This window comes from Dermacentor variabilis, chromosome 8 (genome assembly GCF_050947875.1).
Source record: "Dermacentor variabilis isolate Ectoservices chromosome 8, ASM5094787v1, whole genome shotgun sequence".
NCBI lineage: Eukaryota > Metazoa > Arthropoda > Arachnida > Ixodida > Ixodidae > Dermacentor > Dermacentor variabilis.
Window position 1 is genome coordinate 80,490,333 of NC_134575.1, and position 22,694 is coordinate 80,513,026.

The window sequence follows — 22,694 nt, forward strand, 5'->3', positions numbered from 1 at the left end:
TTTCCCATAGAACGTTTGCATTTCGAGGATTAGAAGAGCCACAGAAAAATGGACACCGGGCAAGGGCTAAGTTCGAACGAACATACAATAACGGTGCACAATTGTGCAAGGGAAAAAATATAATGAAAAAAAAAAGCAGGAAGACACGAAGAGGGAAGAAAATCGCATGGCAATCACCGCACTACCGCTCGAGACGGGCAGACATATAAGACGCACGAGCCCTAGTTCATATGAAAGATGAATCGACGCCATGTTGACCAAGGTCACCTTGAAATATTAAAACACAATCAATCTGCCCCTTTCACTCAAATTAAGACATCTATGACAGTGGCCAACCAAGTTGCCGAAATTTTCCCATGGACATTGTTCGCGTGTCCAAGCGAATTCTGAGGGGTTTAGCAGTGTGGCCACTGTATAATTTGCAATTTGATAATGCAGTTTAACATTAAACACCCATTATACACGGCCTATGTCATTCCGATGTTGAAATTTTCATTATGCTATCATTCTGCTGATTACGTTTGTGAGTGCAGTAAAATCGCGTTTTAAGGTCTAAATGTAATGAATACCAAGGAGGTTGTTCCTGCCCTTGGTGAACTAAACGTGCTACCTTGTTTACATTGAGCTAATGTGCAGGTCATGCGCACTGAGTAGACAATATTTGAACTTTGGAGGGTAAGTAACATAGACGCAGTAATCTTGGAAAGTACGTTTTCCTATGCGGTATTATGTTGCTTTGCGAATGGCGAAGAAGTTTTAGCCAACTGTTCTGGGAGAATCACAAAAGCCACGAAGTCCCCAATTTAATATTGTAGGATGAGTACGGCTGATGGGAATGTAAGTTAAATGTGTATGGAGTTACGCGCAAGGTTTGTTAACAGTTTTTAACCATGTGCTTGTAAGTGTTCACCTGCGACACTATATGTGAGTCACCTGAGGTCAACGTTTCAAAGTAGGTCGAAGTGGGTCGCTTACTACAGGCAACTCAGATTCGTAATGCCCCAGCTACGTGGCTTCCCTTATCGATCAGTTGGGTATGCTTAGCGGGTTCAGCTGTTCGAGATTATTTACCGTAATTAATGTGACGCAGTAAAATAAACTTATGTGGGCGTTCTAAGCGGCGGAGATAAGTGACGATCCTACTGCGACCGACATGGATTAACTACCGCAGTGATCAGCTCGGCGACGGCTTTTCTGACATAGGTGGCCGTTGACGAAGGCAGTACCCCGCGAAAATTTAAGAGATTGACATTCGTGAGTATGAACAGTTGCTTTCTTTTGCGCTTTTGTGAAATTTACAGCGCAGTTTCTGTCCGGTTCAGTGTCAGTCATAGCATAAATTTTACTAACTAGGCGTAACGTGCGTAACTAGAGTGAGTGACGACTATAAGTAAATAACGCTTGCATTATACGTTATTTAACATACCAGCTTACATATGCGCAACGAGCTGAGATTGCTTACCCTAGAACTGACGTTGTTAATCCATCCTGTGAGCACGTAACTTGAACACAGGGCTTTTGCCAGCTCATAGTGACACCCCTCGGAATACGTCTGCCAGAAAAGATGCAATCTCCTAGAAAAAAGATCACGAGTACAGTTTTGTTGTCGCTCAAGCGACAATAACTAAATAAAAACATCATTCATGGACATATAAAGAATTATTTCATTTTCATCTGGTGAAACATAAGCTTTTCCGATAGCGCTTAAAGTCTTTGTTGGGTTACTCTCTCCTGCTCAGAGGAATTTGAGATGGTTTCAGAAATGACTGACTGGTCATATCTCTACCTAGTTGCGTGAAAAACAAGAACAGCAGGGCAGCCTCTTTAGGTAGCAATCTTTGGGGCAAATCTTTCTTGCGGAATTGAAAATGCCATGTTCGGGCTGCATACAACATTGTTTTATAGTCGCGCTCCTATTTTACAATAATTATATGCCACATCGGCTTCCAAAGAGTATTTCGTTGGTCTAGAGGCAATGAGAAACCGCACACATAAAGTAGATTTCTTCGTATGTTTTACTTGAACAAGTTCTTAATTTATACGGTACACGGAGCCACGCAAGAGAGAAAGGTTGGCTTACGGAGTTTATTATTAGAAATGGTACCTCTTTGTTGGCAGAGAACATTTGTGCACCGCACACTGAGCGGAAAAAGAAAGCCTGCTAGCACTATCACTGATTACAAGGATGCCACATTAGGTGAATTGTTTCGGCGCCATGTCGAACATGCACAAGCGCGACGTAAAAGCACAATAAACTACTAAATAGAGGTGAAAAACACTTTCTTTGTTTCGAAAACTATATGCAACATAAAGTGTCAGTTGTGGCAATTTCATAGATGCGTGTCATTTAAATTACACATAATTTTTGCTGCTCCTGTTACAGAGCTCATTTTTTTTCTGTCGGTCGTTATTACGTGTGAGCAGTAACATGCGTAATACATAAACTTCCTGCATTGTCATGCTCTAAGTATGTGCGCAAAGAAATTAATTTTGCAGCTTATTGTGCTTTGACTAACTGTGCGTGATGTTTGCGGAAACTTTCCATGGTCTTGATTCTCATTTTTTCGGCACCTGTTGTGCAGTCGTTTGCAAACTTTTTTGAAACGTAATACTATATTAAAAATTTATTTTAAATTTGATTTTAGCCCACTTTTCTGTTATGTCTGCTTTTGTGTTCAATAATTGGCAATCTTGCATTGCCAAAGCATCACTTATATGCTTAAAATTAGCAACCTACATACAAATGTAAGCACAATATATTCAAGTCGTAGTGACAGTGTGAAAGCCGAAATGATTAAAACTCTGAGCGTAGAGTCTAACTCTTTTGCTGGCGGACTTTTTCTAAGAAAAACAAGCAACACTTAAAAATAAAAGACAGCACCGAGCGCAACCGTCATTCGCCGAAATGTGATGTACAGTTAAATTGCCTGCGTACACTTCTTATGTGGTGAAACTGGGTAATGGAAAACAGCTAAAAAAAGGTGGCAAATATTTTGAGGCCAAGCTGTTTGAAACCGTTATCCTTAGTTAATTTTCCGCAGCAATGAAGAAATTCTCGTAGTTGCACATAGCAAAAGCAACGTTACAGTGTCATAAAGATTTTCTCCGCATCTATAATTTCATTTTTCAGCGCGATCTCAATTTTTACTTATTCTAACAGTTATTTCAACAAGAAATTGTGGAGTCCTTAAACATAAAGCTGCTGCAATTCGCCTTTATTCGAATCCCTCAACGTCGCAATTACGCGACCACCAACATAAGCATCAGACAGTAACCAGCGGCGTTATAACGTAAAACTATACCAAACTTTTCTATTCCAATTCTGCAATCAGCCCTCCGCGATTGCTCAAAAACTTTTTGGACCACACCCACTTCACCTGTCTGTAACGAGACGTCAAGAAACCAACGATAGCTCCCTATCTGATATGACATGCACACACTGATTATGCGTGACTTGACCGAACCAAAGAAAAATTTTTATTTCTGATTCGACGCCTTTTCGCCACTAGCCCTCGGCTATTGGTCAAAAGCATTCGGGCTGCACCCATTTCCCATGTTTCTCACGCGACATCACAAAACCGCAAGAACTCACTGCATCAAAGTGACATGTATGCGTTGAAGATGCATTAATATGTCGAACAAAACTAGACTTCTTTCTGAATAGCCGCAGGCTGCCCCATTCCGAAAGGAATAAAAGATGGCGCTCGCTACTCGAACCTGCCGGAGAGCATGCGTTTATCTGCGTGTAATAGAAGTTTTTACGTGGCCGTGTAACGTCTTCGAGCACTTTCAGCACGTTTAAAACCCCGTTCTGCCAAATTTTCTTTGCTGAGGATCCGTTTTAGCGTCCCTCTTAAGCATTCATTGCAGGCCGCGGCGATTGTCGATGAGGCATCACAAGCTAGGTAAGGGAAAGCGGACCAATCGGAGACGCTGGTACCAGCTTCTTCATCCGGTTATCGATTCTCCCTGCACTCGCTCGGCCCCATCGAATCCCTCTCCACTTGAGCATGCTTCTCTCCTCTCGTCAGCCAATTAGATAAGACAAGCTGCTCAGTGTAGGCAACGTCATTCGTTTTTTAAGCAAACAAAAGTGACCTCCTATGAACGAAGAGAGCGTTTGATTGGTCCATTCGGACAACCCAGCGGGTGACCACCTGATGCTTGCGTTGGCGGTTACGCAAATTTGACTTCAGGAGATTGGAATAAAAACATATTGGAATAGTTTTACGTTTCTAGTTCAACGTTCAATAGTTCAACGTGGCTGAACGTTCTCAGCGCCAGGGTTGCGTCTCGTAAATGTTTTAGGCTCGTGCCCAACGTCTTTCTACGTATGCAATGCATGCGGCGTCTTTCGCGCAAAATCTGAGGCCGCTATTGGGGGTGAGCTTCACCACTGGAAAAGCTGGCACCGGCATCGGCGTGACGTGGTATGAGGGATCACGTGGCTGCATCGGCTGCTTCACAATCGCCGAAGCGAGATGAAAACGAGAATTTAAAGCAACACCTGCGCGGTGGTTCTGATAAAGTGGGGAGGTTTTTTTTCCACTTAGGGCGTGTGCTTGGCAACGCTTGAAAGCCCTGCTGCACGCAGTAGCTGCCTTTGAAGGAGTGTAAGATGGTAGGCTATACTGCTCGGTGCCGCAGTGCAGCACGTACGCTACGGAGCCCGGTGCCAGCTTTCACACGTGGCCGCAAGAAAAGAAGTTGCTTCAATCTTGGGTTTCAAAACTTAGAATCGGTGTAAAGCCATCGACTCCACGTCAGGTATGCAGCAAGCACTTCCGAGAGGAAGATTTCTGCAGCAACATTGTGGCTGAGAAGTTCACCGATTAGCAGAAAGCGCCCACTGAGATACTCGCCTTCGCGCGCTGACCGGCTAAAGTCACTTTGATTTATGAACTTGCTTATGCTAGATACTGGAACGTTCAGTCGAAGAGAAAGGGAACAGTAAGAAGCACTTGAAAAAAATGCTGTGCATATGGTCATGTTTGTGTGAGCACCAAACGATGAATGTACCGGATTGTGATAAAGAAGCCGCGGGAAATTAGCTCCTATGACCGATAAGCACTCAGTACGAAGCAACTTGAGAAATAATAATATCGAAACGTACAAGTGTTTATCAGGAAAGAAAAAAAATGATTGAATCTTCGCGACGGTACATCACAAGTCGCCGTAGGCGTCGAAGCCCCTAGTTACAACGAAATTGTCTTTGAATAGGTTGGACACCGTCCAGGGAACAATGTTAGCTTGTGTATTTTCAAACATTCATATGCTGCCATCGAAAGCTCACGGCACGGTGCGAAAGCGCACTGGCAGCGAAGGCGAAACATGCATGCACGCGGCCTGCATGCATGTTCGCGGACATGCATGCACGCGGCCAGTCGGTCACTGCGAACCCGCGTGATCACTGCATTGAGGCTGCATTCTGCTATGCTTTATTTGTTTGTACAGGCAGCCCACTGTGAGAACATATTTCATATACTTTGGTTTCAGTGACTGTCCACCTTTCAAGAAAGAAACCGCCTCGGGCGAATCAATCGCGGCGACCACGCGCAGTGGGCGTTCACTGTGCGTGTTCAGTATAGAGATGGCGTCTGTAGACCATTCTGTGGTTTCTCTTTGACCATGATTATTATTTTGACAGTAAAAATCTTCTGCTGTTTCGAGAGCACTCGCAGCAGTGTCAGAGGGCTCGCGTATGGTATTTTTATTGAGCGCCGACAGCCAAACATATGAGGAGCGCGCCGCATTATCCCTGATCCTACGCAAGCGAGGCGCTTCCGACAGGTGGCTACTGCGTAAGTACTTGCCGCCATATTGTCATTATAAAAGTTTAGCTTGCGTGGTGCTTTGTTACGAAGCCTGAAGAATTCCGGCAAGGGGCCGACTTGCATTTAGTGGCAGTCATACATCTACTATTTGAAGGAGTTAGTGCATGTAAGTTTGCATGTTGTGAACCAAGCCCTTGATGTCACTGTTTGCGGGGCACTTGTGCATAAGGCAGCACTTCGTGTACGTGATTATTGCTCGCAAGCACCAAAATCAGTGTTTTCTACTATATTACAGGAAATGTTTTAGAGCTGCACAAGTTTTCTCGTGGACGAAGAATGGAAAATTGATCGCACGGAAGCGAATATATCGCTAACGAACGCTTTACGCCAGCACCTATGTAGAGTACAAGAAGTTATTGCAGGTTTATATGCTTTCTGTATAAACGATGCGTCATACACACACACAAAAAAACGCCGCTGCCAGCGTTATTGCTGCTGTACACCTGTTCTGGGATCTCAAATTGCGTCATGCGTAATACGTTAACGGACAACGGCAAACTCCACCGCGGTATCTGCGTCATCGTGAAGGGGATTCTTATTCAGGTGCTTGTAATTAGATGGCGACGTGCTCACTCGTCGGCAAGCAGAGCAGTAACTTCCATTGGTTACAAAACTGACAAGCAAAAACCACTCAAAGCGTTGCGTATTATCAGCTTTCGGGTTAAGCAGCAAAAGCAACCCAACAAGTTATTTAAGAGTGAAAATATTACACTTTAAGCAAAGAAACCAAGACAATTGAGATACTTTAACAGAAATTTCATTCAAATGAAACAAGGTTCACCGCAGTTAAGAAATTTGCAAGCAAACATTTTTTTACGTACGCGTTTGCTACTACATTATCTAGATCTATAATAGGAAATTTGCAAGTGTGTCCAAGTATCTTAAGATAAAAATGAAAAATATTGTGTCGGATACAACAATTGCGGTAGTATCTTGCATCTGTATCTCAAATACTTGTTGCCCCAGTATCTTGAATGTTGTCATGATACAACTGCAAAGTTCATTTCCCAGCCCTAGACCTTGGCCCGAAAATTTTTGAGCCAACCGTGGAGGGCTGATTGCAGAATGGGAGTAGAAAGATCTTGAATAGTTTTACGCTGTAGCGCCCGTGGACTTCATAAATTTCATGAGAAACATGCTTGAGTGTGCATATAGAACATGATTTTTTCATTTTCGCAAGTATTAAAAGCTTTCAGCAATAAATAATAATATTATGGTTCTTTAAAGCCATTGAACCACCTATGTGACAATCAGTTTATTGAAGTTTCTTTCATTCATTCTAACAACAGCAGTATCGAATATTTCTAATAACATGCATATTTCAAGGCGAATTTTTAAACGCACCTGACAGAACGCACCCGGAATGACAGAATGTCTTTTCTAAAAGGTAACCTCCCATTCAAACTTAAATACTGTATTGTAAACAGGGAGCAGCTGTGCACCAGTGCTAACGTAAAATAGTCACATTGTGGTACCAGCCGAGAATGCACTTTATACTGCAGGGTACAGAAGTAACACGTGCATTACGCATATCAGAATGCTTTCGGGTGAAGGGCTTCACTCAGTTATTTGGCAAACAGAAGGATATTGGTGCCTTTATTTACACACTTATTTTACAATTAAATGCACTCTGCATTAAATAGAATCAACAGATACGTTCTGTTTCAAATTGAATCCATCGTGTTTTAATATATAATATTTTGCTGAGTTCATTTCAATTCGTCCCAGAATACACGGAGACTAATTACACGGTACGCTGACTACCCTAAAAAGGACCCCAGCTTAAGAACGCTTTATTTGGCTGGTATTAGCAAACCAGCTGATGGTACGACGTTGCTACCATATACTCTGCAAAGCTACTTAGTTCAAATGGCGACCTTTATTCTCCATATTATTGTTTTTTACTTGCAGAAAAAAATATTTCGTGTTTACACGGCATCTGAAGCTGGCAGCTTTTGGCGTCTTTCTCCCCCTGTTTTCGAGTTTTCACATTTAGAACATCACTTCGCAAGCTCTATTAGCAATGTTTTCACGCAATCTGTTAGCATTACAGTTTACACTTCAAGCTTTTCTGTCAAATAAGTTCCATGGAAGCTCGAAAGGAGGATTAAATTTTCTGAAAGGGAAACTAATTTTAATCCATGCGGCTCAAGCACTAAGCTACAAATTGAAACCACATGGATTTCTCAGAAACAAAGCTTCGTGGCTGTAAGAAAATTGTTTAAAGAAAGAGGACACATTTTTCTTCACCTGCGAAGCTTTGTTTCAGAGAAACATTAATACGTTTCTTTGTGGATTTGTGCTGCATTAGGGTAAACCACAGTTTTTTTCTGTTTCATTGTCACTTACGATCTGGGCTATTCCTTGCAATGCAGTCCTGAGGATTAGGTGCAACAAGTGCGATGAGCATGGTTAGCACAATCACCAAAGCTGAAGTCTTCAGTGTAAAGAAGCACATCCCGCTGTTTTGAGCACCTGTTGACAAGCCAGTCACGCATTCTGTACATTGAGCAGTATCACACCAAAAAAGAAAGCCAAGTATGCATAGATTCATGAACATTATGTGTAACTATGATCAGCACAAACATTGTTAACACTCTACATAAGGATACTCGTTTGATTATACATACTCTCTCGAATGATGTCCCATCTATTCAGTAAGAGCACAGATTGCCAACCAGACGAAATGCGTGAAGTCATATCATTGTAATTCATTTAGCTTTTCTGATTGACTATTAGGTGAATATATATGTTTGTATGTGCATGGGCGTACAGCTATTAGTATAGCCAATTGGAGCCACAAATTATGCTTTCTAGCTAAGTTGACGGCGTGCCCGGGAACAAGCTAACAAGAAGATGCTTTTTCTCAAAGTTGTCGTAATTAGCTTTAGCGCTTAAGGCGTTTGCCGGTGTGAGCAACGAAACATTCAACCTGCTGGTGCTGTAGGAGAAGGACAGTGCCAGCAATGATACCTGCGTGGATATGTGCCTCGGTGTGAGCGTCCTGATCGAGTTGAGCAAGGGCGGGTAACTTGTGCAAGTGCTGCTGCTAACACGGTGAGAGCTGCCTCGTGCGCGTCAGTGCAGTTCGAAAGCCCATCATTTTTTGTCAGTGGTTCGACGATTTGGGATGAATGAGAGATGAATCAGCGACCGCATGCACACAGGCCGAGCAAGCGTCGAATTGCTTTATTGGCATGAGGAACAGGAAGAGCAGTGATCACTGAACCCAGTTTTTGTGGTTATCCCGAAAGCCGTCGGCACTCAGGATATGAGCCCGAAATGCCCACACTTAGCTACCAAAGTGAAAAATTGCTGGATTTAGCGAGAAGCTCGCTGAGCTGAGTGTTTCAAGCGCCCTGCGTAGACGAATAATGTGTTGTGAACACGCCAAGAGTACCACGACATCCTCCAGACTTCAGACTAGTGATAGGAAACTCTAAATTTGTGTGTGGAAGCCTGTTGAAAACACAAGCTAAGAAGGAGTGCTCTGAGTTACTATAGGCCATCCGAGGGGACAAAGGAAGTTTTCCGATGACCCGGTACGTAAGTCACAACCTGCCAATGTGCACTCCTCAAGTCTATATATAATAAAATGCCTCGCTCAATGAATTCGTGCTAATAATTATATGTGCATGGTAGCCTATAAACGATTGCTTTTTTCTGACGTTATTCAGCTTTCTGAGGCGCATTAGAAACGTCCTCGGAAAGTTTATATGAAGTCATCGTCAAGCTGTTCTTGAGTTCATATCTTAGGCTGCGACGATCTGGTGAAATACTGTACCGCTCTAACAGGATCCGATGAAAGAGTCTAACACTGTGATGTCGCATTAGGTGGATGAGTGACGCGTGTTGCTTGTTCTCTGCTGCGAATTTTGCGCTAATGACAAGGCCCGCAATGGAGTGGGTGATATCGAAAGCAATGCGACGAAAATCGGGCGTACATTTGCTGGTGAAATTCAATACGACAAACTCAGAACTTCCACTGCGCATCCTGACCAGAGTACGAGCAGTCTAGACACCTTGAGTAAGCGATGATGACAAACAGCCCTGTTAAACTATTTTATCATCTCGCAACACTTAACACTTCTAATCTATCTGTGGCGTAGCTGAAAGCGCACTCTTGGAGGTCTACAACAGCAGCACAGTCCTGCTGAATGTTGAGAACCAGGATGACTTTTGAGAATATTTAATAAGCACAAACCAGCCAGCCAATAACGTAAAAACGCAATCGGAATCTGACCAGACCCAGTAGCTATGTACCGCCTTTGGATGATATGAACTTACGTTCCAGAACAAGGTGCGACTTTTCTGAAAGGCATCGCAACCTTCAGGATCGAGTAGCAAACGATAGTGTCAAATCAATCTGTAACGGGGTGACATTCGAGCACCAAAGGTATGTGTAAGGTGAGCAAGCCACTGATTTAGTTACTGCGCTCGTCGAATATCTAGCAATTCGTGTGTGTCTTTATGGCAGGCCCTCAGAAAGTCGATTTGCAGTGGCCTTTGCTACTAACTTCCTGCGCTTTTATTTCCTGGCGAGAGTTGGGAGACTTGGTTCTTCTCAGAATGAAGACATTTTTTCTGCTAATATCTCTCCTCTGAAAAAATTGCAACTTTGCCCGACACGACGCATTTATCGTGATCGATAACAGTACAGGTACCACTGTCTACCATATACGTATGATCAGCCGAACATGACTATATTCCTCAGAATTCACATGCTACAACAAACAGTGATGTTACAGGGATACCCTCACTCCTCATTTATAACACCTTTGCGCTGTTAAATACGACTGTTCTTGTAATTAAAGGTAAACCAGAAAAATATTGAAAAGTGCACAAAAGTGCCACGCCATCAAGCGGATAGTGCAAAAGAGTATAGACAGATACTGCGGCTTCCCCTTTTTGAGACACTACTCATTAGCTTGCTTCGATGCTGGCCTCAGAGCATTCGCATCGATTTGTAACCCACACAGTGCATGCGTCCTTGAAGCCGAATGCTCCCTCAAAAAGAAATAGTGGTTGTCGCAGTACAACCAGTACATTTGGCTTTGGAGGAGCACATCCTTATGCTAGTTCCTGATGGTGAAAATGACGGACTGCAAAAATGGAAATTTTGCTATGTAATCATTAACCCTAATTGCTATACATGATTAATTTGAGCGCTTGCCGGGGCAAGAAATAGCATCAGTTGCTGAGACGTGCTTGGTGGTACTGAAGCGAACACCAATTTTAACATTGCTTTCCTAAGCACTTGTTCGGTTGTATGAGTGTCGTTACAAGTTCATTAGAAGAAGTACATTAGAGTGCAGCTGCTCGGTACTGTCAGTGTCTCCTGGCCGCTGAGGTTCTTTCATTTTCGCACTCTGTGGTAGTAAGAAAATTGTGCTCTTCATCTGGGGAACACCGCGGCGAAATTGTGCCGATGGGCATCGACTGGCGATAATACCCCAATAGTAATTTGACGCATAATGCTTACAGTGAGTGACATGCGATGCCGATGTACTCATAATAATTGAATTTATTGCTGGCGCACGATACAACAAATGACAAAAACTTCCCCCAATAGCATAGCGCACATCAAGCTAATCCGTGGTAGGTGCTGAAACTACGGTGACCGCATCAGCACCGTGCCATTGCGCTTAATGAAAGATCGAGTGAGCAAAGGCTCAAGCACCATCTTCGATCATTACGATAGAGTTAGCTATAAAGGGATATCACATTTTTATTATCACATACGCAAGATATTGATGCTGTATGAGCAACATTAAGAAATACTATGCACCGACGATTGCGATACTCCCTAGTGCGAAATTACAGCAAAACTGTATGCGTGTTTTCATTTCGCAATGTACTGGCTGGCGGGGACAATCTGTCTCAAGAGGCACGGCATGTCGCATGGAGCAATGCGTGGCGTGACTGCATCGTTATTAGGAATATCACGAGGCGTGGCACGTGGGTGACGCGTGGGTGCCAATGAAAGCAGGCACCGCAGACAGAACACCGCTCACGCAGCGGTTTGTTTGTGCTCAGATTTATTGTTAAGCCGTGCGTTGCTCTTTACCGTGCACCTAAGACACAGTTCGCTGGAGGTTTTGCGTGTCGTACGCAACAAAATGCGACTGTCACAGTTGCGACTTCATTCCGTGCCCTCGGGTTAACAGCGCAAGGCTATTCTTCCTTTTATTTATTTATACACACTGCACCATCAATGTGGCTATTGCATGAGTGAGATGAACAATAAATACAGAAACATTTATAAAGAGGTTTGCGCGAATAGTTTCAGTGGTACTGAACGTATGTTACCCAGTAGTGAATTCCAGACTTAAATTGTTGACGGAAAAAAACTGTGTTTAAAGGAATCAGTGCGTGCAAAAAAGGTTGATATATTTAGAGCATGGTGACTCCTCGTACATGAGTGTTTGGAAAAAGTGAAATAGTCCACTAGAGAGGAGAAGCGAGGAGAATTGATCAACATGTGAAGGAATTTCAGGCATTCGAGTTCGCGACGCGCTGCGAGGTCACAAAGACCAAGTAGGAGAAGAGAGTTAGACGGTGAAATTCCTTGTCATATCTTCTACAAACAAAACGCACTGCCTTCTTTTGCACTGATTCTAGTCTTATGACGTTACAGTGTTTACATGGATTCAATACAACGCAGCCATACTCGACGATGGGGCGAATGACGGTTTGATATGTAAGAAGTTTAGTTTCTTGAGGAGCAAGACGATGTCAGTAACCCAGTCTTTTAAGGGCATTGTTCCCGGTGACATCACTGTGTTTCGACCATTCACCACTACTTCACCACCACGGCGAGTAATTTTCTTTCCTGTCGCAAGAACTAAATCATTTTGACCAATACCTGATACCAAATACATTCTGAAGCGGTTCTTTCTTCTTTGTAACTTACAGCATAGTGAACAAAGGTCGACTTTACCTCGAAATTTATAATAAATGAATGCCGTGCTTTCAATTAAAAACATTCGCAGAAATAAAATCTGTGCTCTAAATAAATAAAAAAACGTATAATTGGTTTCTTCTACAAAAACATAATATAACAAATACTTCTTATAGGGGCGAGTTGGTCGAGCTGGTTCGGCATGCAACAAGATTAGTGTCTCAGCTCCACAGCACCTTGTGCCACGTTTGGGAACCTCTTGTTTCCCAATTCTTTGTTTCGCCACTTGTCTAGTAAATGAAACTGGCGTAAACAGGGACCGCTTATTAGTTTAGTGTGACATATGTTGTCAAGTAATGGGAATTCCTATGGAGTACCAAGGGCAAATTTTGTTTTCTTGTAACTCAGAAGCATATATAGACAGGCGAAGACGCGAGAAAAGGCATGGGGACAAAAGTAGGCGACACTTGCTAGGTGACACCTGCTGGTGTAATTACATTTCATGTTTGCTGCATTGGACAAAAGCGGCATAGACTAACACTCCCAAACATAATCTTCTAGAAATACAGCCAGAAACGCGGTTCATACGATGGCTGTCATGATGGCCTAACTGCTGAAGCACCGGACGAGAAATGGGAAAATATGTGGGTTCGGTTCCGACCTACGGCAAGATCTTATGGTACGCGTTCATTTCCCTTTACCTGATTATTTCCATATTTATTATAAGAACCACATTTATTTTCACTTGTGCTTTCTTTGGCTTAATTGTGTTTCTTTTACATAGCGTATACACTTAAAAGGTGCAGGAAAAACAGGAACAAAAAGCTTTAAATAAATTGAAGATAATATTGTCATCATATCTAGCGAGCATTGATGTAACGCTCTTCACAAAAATTGCAACAGAATTCTTCAAAAACAAACTCTCCTGCTGTCAATCCGAACGCCCGATTAGTGCTGACTATGAAAGTTAAGGCACGGCTTACCTTTAGGATCAAGTACGTAGCACGTGAGAAGAAAGTGGTGAGTGCAGTGGAGATGGTGAGCTTGGTGCGGGGCTTTTATATTGTCTGAGAGATGTTTAACAGAGCTGACTGCTGCACCTAAAATATGTCTCATATTGACACCTCATCAGTCTTTGCTTGTAATGACGTCAGTGCTGCCGCATTTTGTCAGGCACAAGGGAAGGAATAGCTTTTCATCTGTATTCACCATTTCCAAGAAGAACGCTAGGACTGCATTTTGCTTTTTATTGTACTTTTTAAACGATTTCCGTAACTTTTTTATATACATAGTGGTTGTTTTACTTTCAAATAAAAAAAGAATACAGACACTGCCTATGAGCTTTCGAGGGTGTCCCTCTTATCTTTTAACAAAACAATAAAATATGCAAGTGCCACGTAGCTCGACACAACCAAGATAACTTCGTTTGCCTTACCTAGGGTAAGTTCTATTATATTTATTATTTTGCCCAATTACATTATTACTATTATTATTATTATTATTATTATTATTATTATTATTATTATTATTATTATTATTATTATTATTACATTCTTATTATTATTATTATTAGCTTCATTATTATGGGTACATCATTACCTTTTTCAAAGTGGCAGCCGCCACCGGAATAGAGCGCCCCCCTCCGCACTATGGTGCTTTGTATGTTATAGAAGACGGCCCGCTTCCCCCAAGAGTTCCTCGCTCAAGCACTCCAGATTGAGCTGCAATTATCGGCTCACCCTCGCATGCTTTTACTCGCACCCACTGTGCACGGTGTGCGGCCAGGATGTTATCGCACTCGAATGGTATACGGAACAGTATGGCAACGTCGACAGCAACAGCGGAAATGCGCGTGGAGTTGTTATTGTTATAGTTGTTGTGATTGAAATCATATTATAATTAGGGCAGAGTTGACAACCTAAAAATTGTAGGCTATAATGAAATATTGGCAAGTTTCTTTTATCATGCTCAATGCGTGCTACATGAAAGCGATTAAAAAAATTGCAATGAAAACATTTCAGAGCAATAGCGATCATAAGGACACTGCGAGAGAATTTCCTCGGTCGGGGTTGGCGCGGGCGTCTTCACGAGAGTCCGTATAAAGTTTAAGTATGATGCGATCGCAGTCACGCTCCATGTCCTCTAGGGACATGGAGCGTGACTGCGCTGTCATAAGGTACAGTATCACACAATTAAGTAAGTGACCTACAGTCACTGAACAAGAGAATCTTCTGCCTGGAGTCAACGTTTGGACAATGCGACTTGCCTTGATTATTCCAACAACTGATTTCCACATAGTAAGAGCAAAATGAAGGCTATGGAAAGGGAAAGTTTAAAGCTTTGAAGGCAAGGATTAGTTTGCGATAGTAAAATGGGGTGTGCTATGGGTTCTCCCAAGTGAGGTGATAAAAAAAAACCCACAGAACTTCAAATGAACCACTGCGTACAAGTAGGCATCAATCTACTGTGGCAACCCTTTAGGACGAACTTTCTAATTAAGGTGAGACTTGCACTATCAACTCTGTGGACAGCTGAAAGTATCTCGTAATCATTTCACGAATTGTCCCGGCCATGACCAAATATATTCTGGAGGTCCTACTGTTCCACTTGCCCTTTGAATTTACTGTGATACAGCATTACCTGAAAACACATCTTTCTTGATTAACCGCTTTTAAACTTTCAAAGCCTTTGCTCACATTAACATACTCGGGCTTCTTAAGCCCTATGTCCATTTTATGAGCTTTTTGTAAATGGGTAACTGTTGTAAGATCTGTGGCGAACAAAATTTATTTATCTTCCGATGATGTTTACATGTGCAGCATCAACAAAGAACCACTCTCACTAATGAAAATGTTTAGCCTTTAGTGTATATATAAGACTAAACCTGTCTTCCCAACACACTAATACATGTAGGGTGACGTTACAGCATGGGGTCCCTCTGGTTGCTTGGACAGTTCTGAGAACCGTGCAGCTGTAATTGATATCAATATAAGTGGCCTTTCCTCTGTATATGTTCCAAGTACTACTTAATGAACGGGATTGTGGACATAGGCCTAATGCTGATGCTATTAAGCTACTTTGTCAATAGACATTGCTGCCCGGTCTTTGTGAAGCCAATCTAAAGGTCCTTTTTATAAATTTAGGTGCAAAAAAGGGCAATATTATAAACTTGATGATAAAGGAGTCATTGTAGAGAGAATCTGGTTCATATTATGATGTTCGCAACAGGAGCCAGAAATATCACCGATGTCCCCTGCCATTCAGGGAACATCTTCTTCACCTGTCTTCAGGGCTGAGACAGCACCCATTGACGGACACATCATAGCAGGCCTACTGACAGAGAACAAAATGGCTTTTGTGGCACAATTATTCAGATTGAGGAAATTATGATAGGTCAAAAAAGAACCGACTGCTTCGTTTGAGGTGAACAAAACAACTAACTTTATTTCGATAGGGATGCCCGTCGCCGAGCGAGTTCGGGAGGAGTACAGGGTTGCCCGTTGACGAAAAGAATCAGGCTAAAGTTGGCAGTTTCTTCATACTCCCCCCGGAATGAGCTTCAGGTCATTCGTCCATGTATTCCATGGGGTACAACAGTTGAATCGGTCTTCTCAATGTGGTTCCATTAGGCATGCGCACCATGCAAGCTCTGATTCTTCCATCTCGTCCGAGAAGAACTTCTGACACTTGTCCTGTTTTCCAGAGCTGCCTCGGTAGATAATGTTCATGGACCAAAACGAGAGTGCCTTTCTTCAGTGCGCTTGACGAATTTGGAACAGCGAAATGTGCTGACCCGGAGACTCGTCAGATACTCCTTTTGCCAGCGACGCCAAAATTGGTCGACCATCCTTTGTCGGTAGTGCCAGCGACGAGTGAGTTGACCAGGGGGCTGAGCCACCTCTGTAGCGGAACCGCTGTCAGGAAGAGTGGTCAGTCGCTTTCCCACTAGAAAGTGCGATGGTGCTAGAGGTTCGGGTTCGCTCGCCTCCGTGTAGACGTAGGTCAAGGGTCTAGAGTTGATGACAGCTTCGATTTCAGTTAGGATTGTCGTGAGCTCCTCGAAGTTGCAGTAGCTGTTTCCCAAGACCTTCTTCAACGATGCTTTCACGGACCGAACCATTCTTTCCCAGAATCCTCCCCACCAAGCAGCTTTTTCAGCTATAAATTTATAGCGGATCTGGTGGCTAGTGAAGAAGTTGTGAATTTATTCTCCTCTTATTGTTGTCCATAGTCGCTTTAGATCCTTAGAAGCGCGCTGGAATGTCCTGGCGTTGTCAGAAAAGATCACTCGACAAACTCCTCTTCTCGAGATAAATCTTCGGAACGCCATCAGGAAGTTTGAGGTGGACATGTCGGTCACCAATTCAAGGTGTATTGCCCTGGTCACTGCACATGTGAAAATAACGATGTAAGACTTCCGGTTATTTCCTTGATCCTTTGTGTTCAGTGGGCCAGCAAAATCTGCACCGGTAACATCAAAGGGTGGAGCTTGCGTCACCCTCTCACGAGGCAGAGGAGCGACTGGCTCAGTAGCAGCTCGGCTGTTGAAACGGTTGCAAGTCACACATTTCTTAAGCACCTTTTTCACCATTTGCCTTCCCCGCACGATCCAGTACATTTCCCTCAATTCGGTAAGAGTCTCCAGTGCGCCGGCATGCAGGAGACGGCGGTGGGCTGCGCTGATCGTTAGCTCTGTGTAGGGATGTCTCGACGGTAGGATGACAGGATGCTTCACGTTGTAGGACAACTCGGCTGCATTGAGCCTTCCTCCCACTCTCAGCACTCCATCGTCGTCGTAGATGACGCTGAGATCACGTATCGGGGAATCGCTTGGCATGCGTGTTGAGCGGCGAAGACACTGGAGTTCCTCTTGGAAGGCCTCGAATTGTACTTGAAGAATCAAACAAGTATGTGCCTTTTGAACTTCCTCTGTCGTAATAGGTCCCTCATATTTTTGTCCGGGGTGCATGGCGTTGTGGAAAAATCGCAAAACCCAGGCTGTCACTCGAACCAGTCTAGAGAGGGAGCTATATTTCTGCAGAGGCAAGACAGATTCTTTTACAGTCACGTTGTGAACACGAAGGGTTCTTCTCTCCTCCTCTGCGATGATCATATCCGCGGTGCCTTCATGCCTTGGCCAGCAAGTAGATGGCTTCGAAAGCCAAGCAGGTCCATTCCACCAAAGTGAGCTCGACTTGAGTACCTGAGGTGTGACTCCCCTTGTCAAAAGGTCGGCGGGATTTTCGATCCCAGAGCAGTGATTCCAGATGTCTGGATCCGATCGCTGCTGAATTTCCAACACTCTGTTGGCGACAAAGGGTTTCCATTGTTGTGCGGGACCTCGCACCCAATGCAGCGCAATAGATGAATCAGTCCACAGATACCATCTGGATATTGAAAGGGTCAGTGACCGCTCCAAATATTCCCTCAGTCGAGCACCTATCACCATGCCCATCAATTCCAGTCTTGGAAGAGAAATTCTCTTAATTGGTGCTACTCGGGACTTTGAGAGGACCAGAGTAACCTTTGCTTCCTTGACCCCAGAGATGCGCAAATATACAACTGCGCCGTAAGCTCTGGGGCTGGTATCTGTGAAGATGTGTACTTCCTTCCAGCTGTCGTTGGCTAAGCTACCATATCGTCTTGGCACTGTTATGTCCGTTAAATGGTGTAGCTGGGTGTGCCACTGCGTCCAACCTGCTTTGACTTCTTCAGGCAGAGGGGCGTCCCACTCAATACCCAATTCCCACAGTGTTTGAAACATCAACTTGGTTGTAACTGTGACCGGAGAAATGAGACCAAGTGGGTCATATATACGAGCCGATGCCTGAAGAATGAATCGTTTGGTGATGCTGTTTCGGTCTAGGAAATCTAAGATGGCCTCCATGGAAAATGCTAGGTGATCTCTGTCCTTATCCCATACAAGTCCGAGGACCCGTGAGACACTTGTTGTTGGACATTCCACGTAGCCAAGGGCGCATCCGGTTCCTTCGTCGTTGAACAGCTGTTGCAGCTTCTTGGAATTTGAGTTCCACTTACGCAGTGTCATGCTTGCTCGATTCATGACATCTAGTGCCCCTCGGTATAAATCTGTAGCCTCCTCCACTGTGTTCGCTCCTGTTATGAGGTCGTCCACGTAAAGGCTCTCGCTGATGGTTTTTCTTATTTCTGGATAACCTTCTGTCGTGGACAGATGGTGGCGCACGGTGGCTGCGAGGAGGAATGGACTACTTGTCACGCCGAAAGGGACACGAGTCATTCTCCAGACCTCAATAGGAGGTTCTGGGTCTTCCATCGTTGGAAGATGTGCATACCAAAGAAATCGGAGGGCATCGCGATCAGCCGGTTGCACCGAAATTTGCAGAAATGCCTTTTCAATGTCTGCACTTAATCCAATACGATGAATTCTGAAGTTCAGCAATACCTTAAGTAAATCTGGATTCAAGTTCGGTCCTGGTTCTAGGGCTTCGTTCAGAGATATACAACCTGCATCGTGAGAAGATGCGTCAAAGACGACTCTAATCTTGGTAGAAAGGCTGTCAGGCCTAAAAACTGCACGATGAGGCATGTAGTATAGTCTGCTTACATCGTTGTTGCTTTCTTGCGATGGAAGTCGTTCTGCGAATCCTTGTTCCAGGTACTGACGGATAGCTTCGTCATACTTGATCAGTGTCGACTCATCTTTCATTAACTTCTTTGTGAGGTTAGTCAAGCGCTTCTTTGCAACAGCTTTGTTGTCGGCAAGTTGCATGTTCAAGGGTTTCCAGGGCAGTGCTACTTCATAGCGCGTGTCCATTTTCTCTAGCGATGCCGAAAATGTGCTCATGACTTCTTCGCTTTCTTCGTTCGTTTGGGCAGACGAGTCGATAATTCCAATGCTCTCAAGTTCCCAAAACGATTTGAGCTCCTTGGACAAGCTGGTTGTGTCGGCGAACACTCCGGCACGAAGCACTGCCACGGTTGAGCAGTAGGCAGCTGAGCTACTGCTGGGAATCGCTCCTTGTAGAGTCCAGCCAAATTCGGTCTTTACAGCAACTAGTGCGCCTTGCAGCTTCTTTACTTCACCACACACCAAAGTCCAGTATTAGTCAGCACCGATAAGAATGTCGATCCCGCTTTCCATCAAATGGGCTGGCGCAACAGTCATATCTGCCAGTTCATCCATGTCCGCTTGCACCTCTTTTAGGATGTCCTCAGGCACGTGGAGCCGATCAGAGCAGATCTCCGGTATTTCCAGAGCTTCGATAGAGTGCTCTTTACGGTCGTATTGACTTCTTAGCCAAATTTTTACTCTTCTCCGCTTCTCTTTGATAATGTTTCCTGCTCCTCCGAATGGGTAGATTGTGATGTCTTCTTCACCTACAACCTCTAGTTGCAGTTCACGTGAAAGTCTCTTAGTGACAAAGCTTCGTTGGCTACCTCCGTCAAAGAGTAGACGAGTGAGCGCTCTTCTTCGTCCCTCTGCCCATACTTGAGCGGTTTGGAGCAGCACAGTTGGTGCCTTTTCAGATTTCTTTTCTGTCCAAGAGTGCAACTCTGTGGCTTTATTCTCGGGTGGCTTCCATGTCGGGTCACACATCTGAGTCAGATGTCTTCTGCCACATTCCTTGCATTTTATTCTTTTGTTGCGGCATTCCCTTGAAGTGTGCCCTTTTATGCAGCATCGGAAGCACCGGCCAGCTGCAGTGAGCCTTTTCTTCTTTTCATCCAATGAGATCTTCGCTTGACAATTGTGAGTCGCATGATCTTTTGCAGCACAGAATGCACATGGATCGGACTGCTTCGAAGCACCCGCAGAAAAAAGAGAAGCTGCTGACCCTCTTTGAGGTTTGCTCTTTTCTCTGTCTCGATGCTTTGATTCTCTGGCTGCAAGATTACCAGGTTGCAGTGCCTTTTCCCTGCTCTCTACTTCTGTTTTAAGAAAAGCTTGCAAACTCTTGATGCTGATCGCGTCATCTCTGCTTGCAGCGGAAAGTCCCTTATGGTATCCGACAACAAGATCGGTTGGCAGCATTCGCAGGAGTGCGGAGGAGAGCAGGGCGCCGTAACTGTCTGTTTTGACTCCGAGCGCCGTGAGGCCAGCGATATTGCGTTGCAGGTGGTCATAGAGTCGACGTAGGCCGATGTGCTCCTTTTCGTTCTGTACAGTTGGCAAGTCGAGTAACTGAGTCAGGTGTTCTTGAATCAGCACGTCTCGTCGACCGAAGCGCTCTTTCAAAAGTTCGATGACAGTGGTGTAATTTGCCCCAGTCACTTGAATGCCGGCAATGGCCGCTGCGGCTTTTTCCGAAAGCACCGATCGCAAGCACAGAAACTTCTCTGCGTTGGAGAGGCCGTCGTTTCCGTGCACCGCTTGCTCGAACTGCTCCCAGAAGGACTGCCACTCCGTGGCGGCGCCGCTAAATCGTTGTAACTCGTGCTTCGGCAGTTTCACTTTGCACTTTGCCCCCGCCGGAGGGCCGTCGGTCTGCGCCCGCGTCGCCGCCATTTCTGCTTGTTTTGTTAGCAGGTCTTTTTCTGCTTCATGGCGGAGTTTTGCCAAGTGTGCGACGATACGGTCGTTGTATTCTATGGTCCGCACATAATTTAGCTCTGCGTCTTCGTCTTGCACTAAGGGCTCGATGGCTGCGTCCACCTCGTTTAGCTGTATTTGGAGGGCGCTAAGCCTCGCAGACAATACATTGAGAGCTCCTTCGTCTGCATGACTCTCCAAGAATAAGTCCGCTTCAGAAATTAGTTTAGTGACTTGAGCTCTCAATGAACTTCTTTTCAGTTTGAGCCGTTCCATCGTGGCACCAATGTTTACAATTCGCTTACCGCGATGGGGCTTGAGTCGTGGTGTCGGTTTCGGTTGGGTGTGGCGTCGTTAGGCCTTGTTGTTGAAGGCGCGCCTCGTCGACCGTTTTCTGCCCGAGGATCGTTGCTGGTTTTCCCCGAGCTCGTTGTACTAAGGGCTCGATGGCTGCGTCCACCTCGTTTAGCTGTATTTGGAGGGCGCTAAGCCTCGCAGACAATACATTGAGAGCTCCTTCGTCTGCATGACTCTCCAAGAATAAGTCCGCTTCAGAAATCAGTTTAGTGACTTGAGCTCTCAATGAACTTCTTTTCAGTTTGAGCCGTTCCATCGTGGCATCAATGTTTACAATTCGCTTACCGCGATGGGGCTTGAGTCGTGGTGTCGGTTTCGGTTGGGTGTGGCGTCGTTAGGCCTTGTTGTTGAAGGCGCGCCTCGTCGACCGTTTTCTGCCCGAGGATCGTTGCTGGTTTTCCCCGAGCTCGTTGTGGTGTCGACGTCTGTTGACCTCGTTGCCTCAATGGTAAGTTCGATCGTTTCTCCCGGGTTTCGGCACCAAATATTGAGGAAATTATGATAGGTCAAAAAAGAACCGACTGCTTCGTTTGAGGTGAACAAAACAACTAACTTTATTTCGATAGGGATGCCCGTCGCCGAGCGAGTTCGGGAGGAGTACAGGGTTGCCCGTTGCCGAAAAGAATGAGGCTAAAGTTGGCAGTTTCTTCACAGATTAGCCTCTGTGAGTTTCTGTGCTTGTGGAGCTATGACAGTTGCTTCTGCAACGCATCTGTTTGCTGGGAGCATATCGCTACTCACGTAGCGTTAATTGCAGCATTCTTTAGACCGAGTTAGCTTCATCAATGGGCATCCTCTCGTGAAGTGAACAAACTCATCGCTATGGCCTAATTATTAAAATCCCTGTTAACATAGCAGATGTGTGCAATGCTGTCTTGTCTAATTTGGTCAATCAGACCTCGAGCTTCACTTTACTGCAGCACATGTCCAATTCATAGTATTCACAAGCCTCTACGTCACTCTTGTTGATCCAGATTAATAGTGTTGTGAATCTCGTGGTCTAGTTTGTTCAACACCTGTCGTATAAATTGCAGGTGTAAGCAAGCTAAGCTGAAGCTTACGACTATTAGTGACAAAGATTAAAGTATTC

General features: G+C 44.5%; 1 protein-coding gene across 1 annotated transcript; it reads right to left on the reverse strand.

Moving 5' to 3' along the window:
• Positions 1-16,939: 16,939 nt before the first annotated feature.
• On the reverse strand, positions 16,940-21,223 carry LOC142591457 (uncharacterized). The gene is made up of 2 exons (XM_075703785.1): positions 20,614-21,223; positions 16,940-19,794 (listed from the first exon to the last, which is right to left on the reverse strand). The coding sequence occupies exons 1-2, from the start codon at positions 21,221-21,223 to the stop codon at positions 16,940-16,942; spliced, it is 3,465 nt and encodes a 1,154-aa protein (XP_075559900.1).
• Between the last annotated feature and the right edge of the window lie 1,471 nt (positions 21,224-22,694).